The sequence below is a fragment of the Mobula birostris genome, chromosome 27, assembly GCF_030028105.1.
Source record: "Mobula birostris isolate sMobBir1 chromosome 27, sMobBir1.hap1, whole genome shotgun sequence".
Taxonomy (NCBI): Eukaryota; Metazoa; Chordata; class Chondrichthyes; order Myliobatiformes; family Myliobatidae; genus Mobula; species Mobula birostris.
In genome coordinates, this window is record NC_092396.1 from 14,064,692 (window position 1) to 14,078,831 (window position 14,140).

At 38.0% G+C, this 14,140-nt stretch overlaps 1 protein-coding gene across 7 annotated transcripts in view; it reads left to right on the plus strand.

Annotated features, from left to right (window-relative positions):
• Positions 1–14,140, plus strand: part of tp73 (tumor protein p73) — a 213,708-nt gene that overhangs the window by 89,557 nt on the left and 110,011 nt on the right. For all 7 annotated transcript variants that reach the window (XM_072244921.1, XM_072244924.1, XM_072244925.1 and 4 more), the window contains exon 3: positions 1,274–1,412. In XM_072244921.1, the coding sequence (XP_072101022.1) occupies positions 1,274–1,412 (139 nt within the window). The remainder of the gene's footprint in view (positions 1–1,273; positions 1,413–14,140) is intronic.

Genomic DNA, 14,140 nt, shown 5'->3' on the forward strand with positions numbered 1-14,140 from the left:
TCAACTAGCTCCTTTCTGCTGGTTAGGAATTGGTGATAATGTGTCTCAATAGTAATGGAACAAAATGAGACCTTTCACATGTCCATTATCTCTCCCTAATTCTACTATCCAACGATAACATATAGTAGCAAATTAACCTACCAACACATTTTGGGATGTGTGAAGGTGGAGCACCCAGAGGAAACCAATGCAGTTATGAGTAAACATGAAAATTCCACAAAAACAGCAACAGGGGTTAGGTCTGAACCCTGGTTACTGGAACTGTGAGAGTACCAACTCTTCCCACTGTGCCATTCCTATTGTAATGTGTCATGAATTATTGTGTCTCCAAATTTTAGTCTGATTCAGGAAAATTAGTCTGATTCAAGAATCTTGATTCTGAATCAGGAAACCAAAGTTTGTCTCCTTTTTTGTCAAGGGAATTGTCCTTATTCACTTACTGTTTCAGAGGGATAAAATGGAGTTGCATTTCTGCTAAAAGTGATCCTAATTTTAAATGGGAATAGGAAATAAAATGTACTGACTAGAAAGTTGCCTTTTGCATGTTATGACATAATAGAATAAATTATGTGTAACATTTACTTAAAAAATCATCTGGTACAATTTAGCACCTTCAATTTTCTTTACAGTATAACTATCCATAGAAGGCCAGGCTCTTATACAAACACCAAAATCTTTATTAATATTACTATATCCCCCACAAGAATTTTGTTCATAATTCGGCACCAACTAATGAAATGGAAATGTCCTCTGCCTAATATCAGTGACTGGAGCAACACACATCAAAGTTGCTGGTGAACGCAGCAGGCCAGGCAGCATCTCTAGGAAGAGGTACAGTCGATGTTTCAGGCCGAGACCCTTCGTCAGGACTGAAACAAACCGCATTAAAATATGAATAGAAATTTCAGGCATGGAAACTGCTAATTGTAGAAAATCAGAACTGCCATTAAAGTGAAGTGGTAGGATTCTGAGATTGAGAATGAGAAGCATTGTGCATTCCAATAAAGGAAATGTTGATTTCTTGTCCCATATCTGACCTGTGAGTTATTGATGCCAATGTCAAATGACTGAAACTAAAGAAATTGGATTTCCAAGCATTCAGAAAAATGGCATGGAAAAGTTTTGTTCTGCAAAAATCTCTTACATCCTTACAATTAAAACAGCTCTTTACATGCTTCTCACCAAATAATGAAGAAATAGAGTTGGCATATCTGAAATTGTGATTGATTCCATTGAAATGCATTTGGTGAGCTATGGAAATTATTTGTTTCAGAGAACCAGACAGTACATACTTTGATATCCCACAAACCAACCTCTCCAGCAGCAATGAGGCTGTGCCAAACTTGTCACAAAATCGAACTGAAGTTTGCATGGATGTGTTTCAGATGAGGGACATGAATGAATCTGTGATGGTGAGTTTAATTAAGCTATCTCATTTTACTTCATTTTGTGTGGATTAGTAATGGAATAATGATCAAGAAATTTTGTATTGTGGAGTGTAACTGTCATAATTTTGGATTATAGTATGCCAGCTGGCTGATACTGGAAATCAAACCCTTTCCTCTGTTGTAAAAAAAGAGATATTCATTGTTTGGCATTTACAATGTTGTGATGAATCTCAAGAAGAATAAGCAATATTATTTTGGATAAATGAATTGATAATTCATAAATTGGTTTGAAATATCTAAAATATGGATGATGTAAAGCTGAGGTTCCCAACCTGGGGTTCGCGGACCCCTTAATGGTGTTGGTCCATGGCATAAAAAAGGGTTGAGAACCACTGGTGTAGAGGAACAAGCTACACAAATTCCACAACTTTAGCCCAACAACCTCTGTCTTTTTGTACACAACAACTATGCTGATTAACTATCAATTTTGCTCCTGATTATGAAACCTACTCTTTAACATTTTTTGGACAACAATTGCAGCCTTTCTCATGACTACCGGTCCTATCCCACAGCCACCACAACACCTCTTCCCCTTCATGATAATGCCTTCAATCCCTTACCATCAATCTTTCTACTGACTACCAGATCTAACACCCCCTCTCCCACCTGCCAACTGACCATCAGTCATTTTGTACAACATTATAAAGTATGATAAATTCTGGTGAAACTCTAGCTTGCAGGGCTTTTATTTATTTTATCAAAGTATACATCTTTATATTTCCCACAACTTCTTGAATGTAGAGAAAAGTGCGGGTGTAAGTGATCAAATCTTGAACTGATCTAAAGATGTGGCACCATCTCCTAGATCCATTTTCTAAAGCTGTGCAATATCTACATGTATTTCACAAAAGAAAAAGGTTGTCTGCTGTCATCTATTTTGTTCAACTTTTACCAAGAATGCTTCAAATGATATTCTCAAAGATCATCTTGCAGTACATACAGCATCTGAAGTTTTAAAGAACAGTGGAAATACTTTTTTGCCAGATGATATTTTGTCGTAGGTGAAGTTTATGAGCATTTTTTGGTTGTACACTCCATCAGATGATTGAATAACAGGCCAGATGTTAGGCTGGCTCGTGAGACTTAGTAGAAGTTGCTGCAAGTTATTATGGCATTGCAAAGAGAATGGAATCTCAGGGATACACACAGGAAGGTACCAGAGACTATCTGTCCTGTTTGTTAATATCAGTATGAGAGATTTTGATCGATGCTATCTTTGGCCTCTATACAACCAGGAAGTTGTAAAGGATTCTTTGGATTTCACTATTTTTCTTCAATACCATTAGACCCTCAATGCAGATAAGGTAAGAAAAATAACAATGTAGAATAAAGTGTAAAGAACATCATGGATGAAACGAATATCTGAAGAGGATGTCACGAACAGAGCAAACACAAAAAGAGAAATCATGTATGAGATCATGAAAAGGCAATGTAACTTCTTTGGACATATGATTAGGAAAGAGGAGTTAGAATTTACAGTAATTATGGGAAGGATTGAAGGGAAGAAAGCAAGAGGAAGACAAAGACAAATGATGCTGGAGACAGCAGCCAAAGAACTAGAAATGAATACCAATGAATTGATCCACTTGACCCAAAACAGGAGTGTGTGGGCCATGGCAGTCAAAGCTCAAACTGGGCACGGCACCTGATGATGATGATGATGATAATTGTTGCCTTTTTGAAGCTAGTGGGAACTTCTGCCCTTAGCAGTGAGAGGTTGAAAATGTCCTTGAATACTCCTGCTAGATGGTTGACACAGGTTTTCAGAGCCTTACTAGGTACTCCATTGGTACCTTCCGCCTTGCGAGGGTTCACTCTCTTTAAAGACAGTCTAACATTGGCCTCTGAGACGGGGATCACAGGGTCATCAGGTGCAGCAGAGATCTTCACAGCTGTACTTGTGTTCTCCCTTTCAAAATGTGCATAGAAGGAGTAATGCCTTGCAGACCCTGACAGAGTTGCCATGCATCCAATGTTGCCTCCAACCTCGTTCAAAATTGTCTCTTCACCCTTGAAATAGCCCTGCGCAGATCATACCTGGATTTCTGGTACAGGCCTGGGTTGCCAGACTTGAATGCCACAGATCTAGCCTCCAGCAGACGATGTACCTCCTGGTTCATCCACAGCTTTTGGTTTGGGAATGTACAGTAAGTCTTTGTGGGCACACACTCATCCACACAGGTTTTAATGAAGTTAGTAACAACTGCAGCATACTCATCCAGGTTCGAAGATGAGTCCCTGAACATAGTCCAGTCTACCGATTCAGAGAAGTCTTGTATGTGCTCTTGTGCTTCCCTTGTCCATACCATCTTAGTCCTCACTGCCGGTGCTGCAGTCTTCAGTCTCTGCCCATACTCAGGGAGTAGGAGTACAGCCAGGTAATCAGATTTCCCGAAGTGAGAGCGTGGAATAGCACAGTAGGCATTCTTGATGGTGGTGTAGCAATGGTCCAGAGTGTTGTTTCCTCTGGTACTGCAAGTGATCTGTTGATGGTAGTTGCTTAGTGATTTTTTTCAGACTGGCCTGGTTAAAATCTCCCAAAATGATGGTGAAGGCATTAGGATGCGCTGTTTAGTGCATGTTGATCCCATTACTCAGATCATCTAAAGCCTGCTTGACATTGGAGTTCTAGTCATTAATCTGTCACTGACCAAATCCTGCAGTTGCATGCCATGTAATTTATGTAGTTACTTTGGTAGCAGAACTGATATTCTGTGCATTACAGGATTTGAAGAGCTCTCTGTAATTTGAAATGATTTTCTTTCTGTCATATTTTCTCAGAGGTATTTGTAGCTAGCTATATGTGAAACTGTAGAAGATACAAATGTTACATCATCCTGATTAGTATTTTATACACTTTTATAAAGCCTCCATTGTCATAACAATTTTCATCAATGAAAAGCTGGAAGTAACATTCTGGGGATTTTTCCTGAAATTTTTAGTGATTGATCAGTGGGCTTTTTGTCAACCTTTGAAGAAATCTTTGTCAGTGGTGCCTTTTTATATTGCATTATGCATTACTGAACAGTAATATCGCTTGAGAAGCATATAATGAAAATCATTCATTTGTTTTAATTAAACTCTGATTCCCTCCTAAATGGGAATTTTTCCCTCCTCGATTCCTTGTTCCCACCAAAAGCTCATTTAATGGAGGGAATCTGTGTGTGCCAATAGTCTTGACCTAGGGGAAAGTAGAATGACGAACACAACAGAAGCAAAGCATCTTTTGATTCACTAATTATGTACCAAGCCAAGCCTGACAGCTTAGAGATCAGTTACACCATATGCGGCAGAAACTAAGGCAGCTGAATACTGAATGGGCTCTTAATGTTTAATGAAGAGGTTAAACTGCTTTTGGATGGTGCCGCAGGACAAACAATGCTTTAAAAGTACTGTCTATAAAATGCAGAATACTTTGTTCTTAAGACTTAATTTGATTTTGCTTTTTGCTTTGAATGAAAACATTTAATCCAACAGGAAAGACTCTACAACTGGCACTGAGCAGCCCTTGGCCAGGCGAGACAAATTCAGTTACAACATTAATCTTTTCTACTTGAAATATATTGTCTGTCTGTTATTTAAAATTTGATATCAATGTATATCTCATAGTCTACAAAGATAGATGACATAAGAACATAGCAGAAACAGGATTAAGTCTTTAGGGCCCTCATGACTGCTCGGCAATTCAATAAAATGTGTTGATGATTGCTGTTTCCCCCAATACGCAACGGTATTATTTGATGTAGTGAGCTATTCCATTCATACTAAGCCATTCCATTCATACTCTTAAAAATAAATGCTTGTGTCCCTTTATTGCAATAGCCCTATATCCCCTTATTCCATTAAAATTTAAAAATCTATCAAACTATCGATCCCACGTCTTTGTTGTATCCCTCTATCAAGAGTATATCATTTTTAGATAGAGAGACTAGTGCTGCACACAATATTCCAGAATACAGTCTCACGAGAGTCTTATATAATTAGAGCAAGACATCGCTAATCTTATACTCAAATCCTCTTACAACCTTCGTAACTGCTTGATGCATCTGCTCATAACTTGGAATGATATTTGTGTAAGGCATTCATGTCTTTTTGAATGTTCCTTTCACTAATCTTTTAAATACCATGCCTTTTAATTCTTTTTCTATTGAAGTGCATGGCCTCATATTTTTCCACATTATATTCTATCAACCATATGCTCTGTAATCCATTTACCCTACCTAAATGCTCATGAAGTTTCTCTGCATTTTCCTCATTGCCTATACTGCCAGTCAGCTTTGTATCTTCACCAAAGTTGATCATGTTCAATTACAATTTGATCACTTCATCCAAATTCTCCAGTAGCAAACCCATGGCACCCATTTGTCCCAGCTTGCTGAAAAAAAATAACATATTTATTCCATATGTGCTTACCCTGAAGAAGTTTAAATCTACTCCGACTGCAGTTCTGTGAGACTCACTCACTGCTCCCCTGCTGTGATCTCTGCTGACTTCCAAATCTTCATGTGCTTACACAGACTCGCTACCATAGCCACATCACCTATCACCATCAAGCTTTTCCTCCTTCCCCTTTCCCCACGATCTTCTTCTGGCATCTTCCCCCTTCCTTTGCAGCCCTGATGAAGAGTCTGTACCTGAACTGTCGATTGTTGATTGATTTCCGTAGATGCTGCCTGACCTGTTGTCTTACTCCAGCATTTTGTATGTGTTACTCTGGATTTCTGCATCTGCAGAATCCCTTGTGTTTATATTTATTCTTTCTTTATTTTTTGTCTAATAACCAGTTTTCATTCTACTCTACTGTATTAACCCCCTTCAAGTGGATCGCCTCATACTTTTCCACATTTTTATATTTTATCAGCATACATTTCCACATTTTTATATTCTATCAGCCATATGCTTAGTATATGGCGATAGAATATAATGTAAAAATTTAGCTTAGCAACCTCTTATATAGCATTTAATTCAAGACTGCCTGAAAATCCAAATACAACATATTCATTGTTTTCCCCTTATTTACTGTGCATATTATAACCTCAAACAAACTCAACAATTCTGTTATTTTTGCTTTAGTAAATTAATGTTGAGTGTGCCCAATCCCAGTAGGAATTTTGACACTTCCAGCAACAAACTGGTGTGTAGTACCCAGCGTTTGCCTTTCTTAAATGGTTGAATTAGATTTGCCTCCTTCATATCTATTGAAACTATTACAACATTTTGGAAATGCACAGCTACTGCAGTTACCCTCTCTGAAGTCAGCACCCTTAAAATCCTAGGATGCAGATCATCCGGGCTTGTAGATTCATTGCCTTTCAGTCCTAATAATTTTTCCAATACTCATTTTTATTTAAACTTATACCAATTTCTTTGAGCTCCTCGTTAACTTAGGCCTTTAATACTCCGGTTGCCACAAGTGATTTTCTGTGAATAGAGACGCAGAAGAGGTTAATTTATCTGGAGTTGACTTAGTCTGTAAGAGACCTACAATAACAGATTAATCTTTTATCTGTATAGTTCATAGAATTTTTTACAGACTTTTTTTTTGTTTTAAGGATTTTTTTAAGCTTTAAGTTATTTTTCTTTCCATCTTCATCGATACTTTGGCCCTCCTTTGCTGAATTCTGATAACAAGCATAGTCCTTAAATCTGCTGTTTGTTGGTAACTTTATAAGGCTTTTTCTTTGATTTAATGATATCTTTATCGTCTTGATAAGTAGGGCTGGACTATGTTTCCTGCTTTCTTTTTCCTTATATATTACATGCAAGCTATATATTAATTCTTTAAATATATATTTTCCAATTTACAATAGTCAAGTCATGCATAATGCCTTCATTGTTTGCTTTATTTAGAGTTAAGACTTGGCCAGCACATCCTATTGTGTTTGTGTCTGTTAAATTCCAGATATTCATCATCATCTAATGATCCTTTGATGTTCTAAGCTGCCCTTCACTTGTAACTTCTTTGTACTGTTTTCCTTATCCTTTCTACTACAACCATCTGAGGTGCACTTCCTGGGCATCCAATTCTCTTTCCATTACACTATCTATTGGAAGGACTTTAGATGGCTTATCCTTAGATTCTGACATTTCTTGCTGGCATCTCTTCTTTTAATATCCTTGTTTAAGTTGCTTGAAATATTTTCTTTCAACTATACATTTAATCAGCTCTCCTAATTTTTCCATTGATATTTGGTGTCCAAATATTGGAAACTAAATCATTGCATGTATTTAAAGCAGAGGTTAATAGGTACTTAGTGAAGATGTCAAAGATTACAGGGAGTGATAATAAATCAGGTGTGATCAATTGGCAGAGCAGATTCAATGGCCAGATGGCCTAATTCTGCTGCTGTGTCTTCACCCTGTCTACTCCTGTTATATTTTCCCAGTGTGTCACTAGAGGGCACCATTGAGTATAATTTTAGATTGAATATATGACCAGAAGAAAGCAGCTTTAAGTTTCAGGGCAAATGTTACGACTCAAGAGGCTCAAGTGATCCCTAGAAGTGCCGAAAGTCGGGAAGTTAAAATAGAATTTGATTTTCCATTAGTCTAGCTGTCATTACAATTACCTTTATTTCTTGCAACTATCATTTGAACCCGGATCACTGGTACAGTACCAGCGGCCTGGGTTCCATTCACGCCACTGCCTGCAAGGAGTTTGTATGTTCTCCCTGTGACTGCATTGGTTTCCTCCAGGTGCTCCAGTTTCTTCTCACACTCCAAAGACTGACTTGGGGATGTTCAGCCCCTTGTAGTAATTCCTTTCTGACTGAAGAAAAGATGGATTGGTATGTAATATTTGATTGTACTTTAGTGATGCTGACTTGAAAAAGGTGTTTTGCCTTTCAGCGCAATCTCAGTTAGGCTATGTCACAAAAAAAGTCATGAATCAGGGTTCATGGGGACATAAGAAGCTGCAGATGCTGGAACCTGAGACAGTAAAACAACCTCCTGCAGGAACTCAGTGGGTCAGGAATTATCGACAGAGGAAAATGGACAGTTCGTATGTCAGACTGATACCCAAAAGTTATCACCAGTCCAAAACTGGATATAGATTGGTCAAGGTGCAGAACTACTATGGAGAGATTTCAGGAAGAAAATAATGAAGGGCAGATTGTTTGACTAGTTGGCCAGTATGGATTAAGTCATAAACCAGAACTTTACTGTTTAGCTTTAAATTGACAGATTTTCATTTTTAATACCAGTCACCTAGTAATAAAAAGAAGTTATTGTATAAATAACCTACTGTAGGATTAGAATGAACAACTTTGCGATATTCAGTGGGATTAAATTCTTCAGACATTAAGGCTAATATGTTTGTTATCCTCAAAGGATATTATTTTGTTAAAGTTTCTTTATCTTCTGATATAAAATGAGAAAGATATGAATTTGATTCTCTATCCAGAACGATCAAATTCTTCTTTTGTTCTGACATAGAAGAAAGACATTAATGACATCAGCTCTCACGACTCTCCCATCAGTTGTATTCCCTTACTTGTATCCCTGTAACTGATTCTCTTTCACATTCCCTAGCACTTCTTAGAAAAATGGATACCAAGTAGCAATGGAAGAATTAGGAGAGCTAATTAGATGCACAGTTGAAAGGAAAGGTGTCAAATAAAGATATTAAAAGAAGGTATGCCAGCAAGTAATGGCAAGTATATAGATATTGGCAGGTACATTTCCTAGACACTGGTGAGAAGGCAAATATTATTACCAAATATGATATTTTCTAATGCTGTCCTTTCAAGGCCATCTGCCATATCTTCCTGTTTGGTTAAAAGCTTAAAGAAGAAAGCCATCATCCCTTGTATTGTGCAGCAAGCCAGAATGCTGATAAGACCATAAGATATAGGATCAGAATTAGGTCACTTGGCCCATCAAGCCTTTTTCGCCATGTCATCGTGGCTGATCCAATTTTCCTCTCAGCCCCAATCTCCTGCCATCTCCCTGTATCTCTTCATGCTCTGACCAAATCAAGAATCTATCAACATCTGCCTTAAATATACATAAAGACTTGGCCTCTACAGCTGCCTGTTGCAAAGAAATCCACAGATTCACTACTCTTTGGTGAAAGAAATTCCTCCTCATCTCTGTTCTAAAAGGACACCCCTCTATTCTGTGGCTGTGCCCTCTATTCTTAGCCTCTCCCATTATAGGAAACATCCTCTCCATATCCACTCTGTCAAGGTCTTTCACCATTCGATAGTTGTCATTGAGGTCACCGCTCATTCTTCTGATTTCCAGTGAGTACAGGCCCAGAACATTCAAATGCTTGAAATATGACAAGCCATTCAATCCTAGAATCATTTTCATTAACAGATGTATATTGCATAATAGCTTTGATACTGGTGTACTTCATGCCCAGTGGTGCTTGCCCAGGCTCTAAATACTCATTCCAAATATCTAGATGCCCAACTAAATTCTGCAGTATCTGAGATCACTAGAACCCTTATTTATGCTTTCAGTATTTTCCAGTATTGCTGTCATAATTGTTTGTCACAATGCAGCCTTGTACAGTATAGAGATATAGATGGCATCATAGATATTCCGTAATTTTTCAACCTCACTACTTGTTTTCCTTGAAACATTTTGGATACTCAAACAGGACATACAGTATAGTAAAAAAAAATTAAAGATTAGCTTTTTTTTGTAATTTATTTTTTATTGAATTTCATCATCAAACATTTCCACAAGATGTATTTCAGACACTGTACATATATATACATACACACACACACACACACACAGATATACATATATATATCATATAATCATATTTGTCACAAATCTCCACATAATATTTATCTGAGGTATACACTTATAGAAAGGAGAGGGAAGAAAGAACAATCGAAAGAAGAGAACTATGTACAGAGTAGGGAGTGATCTTTTTTTTACAACATACTCATTGATGTGTGAGAATAAAATCAGGCCTATGAGGTATTATGTAGTTAAACCATTTTTTCCAGTATAAATAAAATTGTTCCAACTTATGATTAACAGATGCTGTTATCTTCTCCATTTTGTAAATGTCCATTGTAATTTCCATCCATACATTTATAGTTGGGCTCTCCTGTGATAACCATTTCCTGGTCAGGGTCTTTTTACCAGCCACCAGAAGTACATTAATTAAATATTTATCTCTTTTCAACCATTCTTGAGGTATAAACCCAAAATATATGGTCTTACTCTCTAAGGGTATTTCACATTTAAAGATGTCTTGTAGGGCATTATGTATCCCACTCCAATAGTCTTTGATAACGAGGCATTCCCAGAAAATATGATAATGATTTGCATTTTGATTTCCACAATTTCTCCAGCAGACAGTGGGGTTACTATCATAATGAGATTTCTGAGGGGGTGTAATAAAATATCTTATCAAGTTTTTCCACCTGAACTCCCTCCATTTCTGTGAACTGGTACACTTCCATTGACACCTCTATATTATTGTGATACTGTGATATACTGCGTCCAGTGTTCCCGATGTGGCCTTCTGTATATTGGCGAGACCCGACGCAGACTGGGAGGACAGTCCTTCCAGGTGAGGTGACACCTCACCTGTGAGTTGGCTGGGGTGATGTACTGCGTCCGGTGCTCCCGATGTAGCTTTCTCCCTGAGCCAATAGACTGGTCCTGGACTTTTTTCCATTTGGCATAGTTTGCATTTTGTTGTTTGATTGTTTGTGGTTTTTGTATTGCTATATTTATGCTCTATTCTTGGTGCAGCTGTAATGAAACCCAATTTCCCTCGGGATCAATAAAGTATATCTATCTATCTATCTATATATTGGTGAGACCCGACACAGACTGGGAGATCGTTTCGCTGAACACCTACGCTCTGTCTGCCAGAGAAAGCAGGATCTCCCAGTGGCCACACATTTTAATTCCACATCCCATTCCCATTTTGATATGTCTATCCATGGCCTCCTCTACTGTAAAGATGAAGCCACACTCAGGTTGGAGGAATAACACCTTATATTCCGTCTGGGTAGCCTCCAACCTGATGGCATGAACATTGACTTCTCTAACTTCTGCTAATGGCCCACTTCCCCCTCGTACCCCATCTGTTATTTATTTATATACACACATTCTTTTTCTCCCACTGTCCCTCTCACTATACTCCTTGCCCATCCTCTGGGTTTTCCCCCCTCCCCCTTTTCTTTCTCCCTGGGCCTCCTGTCCCATGATCCTCTCATATCCCTTTTGCCAATCAACTGTCCAGCTCTTGGCTCCATCCCTTCCCCTCCTGTCTTCTCCTATCATTTTGAATCTCCCCCTCCCCCTCCCACTTTCAAATCTCTTACTAGCTCTTCTTTCAGTTAGTCCTGACGAAGGGTCTCGGCCCGATACGTTGACTGTACCTCTTCCTAGAGATGCTGCCTGGCCTCCTGTGTTCACCAGCAACTTTGATGTGTGTTACCTCCATATTATTGTCCAGTCTTTGTCAGATATTATTATCCCTCCTTCCTTCTCCCATTATGTTTTAATGTATGAAGTTGAATGTGTTTTAAGATTTGACAAACCCTTATACACGCTTGAAATCATTCTACTACCGTTGTCTGAATTATATTAAAGATTAGCTTTATTTGTCACATGTACATAAAATATCGAAACGCACAGTAAAGTGTATGGTTTGCATCAATGCCCAATGCAGTCTGAGGGTGTGCAGGGGGCAGCCTGCAAGTGTCGCCGTGCTTCTGCCATGAACATAGCAGGCCCATAACTTACTGACTCTGACCTATACGTCTTTAGAAGATGGAAGGAAATCAGAGGATGTGGAGGAACCCCACACGGTCACTGGGATAACGTACATACTGCTTGAGATTGCTGCCAACTTCTACATTACTGTGCCACTCTAGGAATCTAGATGGAAGAAGGAAAAATCAGGAAAATCTTGAATTTGCAAACCAGCAGTGAAGCTACCCGTTCAAGACACACTGGGGAAATCTGAACAGGTCATGGTCATTGGTGCCTTTTACACATGTGGTCTGAGTATCCGACAGGATATGACTGTTTCGTCTGATTTAACTCTGCAAAACACTGTAAACTTTCAGTGCCATATTTAAGGTAAACTCCCTTTCCTCAAACAGTAGATTGGTTAACAAACCTCAGAGTGAACCAAAGTTTGTTCCTCAAACCAGCCTCATAAAAAATGAGTTTATGTTGCTGTTTATAGGGGTCATGCCATCCAGATATCATCAGCTATGTTTTTACATCACAGTAGTGATTGTACATCAAATATAATTAGTGGCTATAAAACAACGTGATGTCCTGCAGTGATCGAAAGCACCATATAAATGCAAATTCATTCTTTGACTATTTCTGCCCTTTTATATTTTCTTTTGCTATAAATTATGAACATCGTCATCATCTGGGATTGAACTTGTGAAGCTGAGTTTCTTTTGCCACAACCCCCATTGAAACTTTGCAAAAGAAATCAACCACGACCTTCTGGATCTAATAATGTACAAATTTAAGTTTGATCAATATTGTGTAAACTGGAAGCAGCAGCAAAATTTAACATTATAAGGTGCTCTAGTAATCAGATGTGACCCCTCCCAATCCTGTGGGACAGTAGCTGTCAGCAGACGAAAACCTCTGATCTAAAATTTCATTGTTTATAATTGAACAATTAATGCCAAGGAAAATTGGGGTAGGGTTAAAGAATTAATGGTTTCTTAGCGACTTAAATTTTAGGCTATACAGCCTAAAATTTACCTGTGCACGTGGAGACTTTCCAAGAGTATTTGTAGTTCATTGGTATGAAATCTCACATCAGCATCTTTCTTCATTACATGGTGTAAAATGTTTTTGAAATTGGAAAAAAATTGCAGATGCTAGAAACAGGAAATGTGGACAAAAATTCTGGAAACATTCATAAGGGCTGACCGTATCTGTGGAAAGAGAAACATAGTGCTTGTCTGAGTGCTTTCAACTGAAATAATTTTGTTTGCTTAATTTTTATAGTCTCCTTTCCTAAATACTGTAGTTCTTGCTGGGTGGAATTCAGTGGCTATAAACAACCTCATCTAAATATTCATTTTGTAACACCCAAAACAATGATTGTCCGTGTTATTTTTATCTTAAGGAGCTACGTCAGTTGAAACTTGGTTCTGAAGGACATTGACTAACTCACAATTTGGGTGGACTATGAAACCTGAACTAAGTGTAGTTAGAAATTAGAAAAGCTACTACTTTAACCCTTGCTCTTTTCAAATACATGATCAAAGTATTGGCCCTTTAATGTATGGGTTTCATTTTCAGCAGGAATGTAAACATTTCTTCTCACCAGGTTGGGGCACCCAGGTAACATGATTACTCCATAAGCCTGCTCTTGCAGAAATCTGGGGGAATTTAACTTGGGATGTTTTTCCATACTGGGCAGGGAATTACATTGTAATTATGGTGATTTCAGTCAGAGAAACTGGTGAGAATCTGAGAATGGAACTTGTATGATTTTAGCTAAATTCTAGGAATTTTGGCTTGGTATCATTTTTGTCACAAGTTTATAAAACTAATCTGTTTGTGGATATCAACAAATAATTCAAGGAGATGCATAATCAGTTGATTTAAGTTAATTAGGCCATTGATAATCAGGGCAGCCTTTATTTGGTAGAACTCTTAAAGAACAAAAAACTAATTGAGAAAGTAGGTGGAGTTCAATTCATTTATTTGAGACACTATGCCACTTA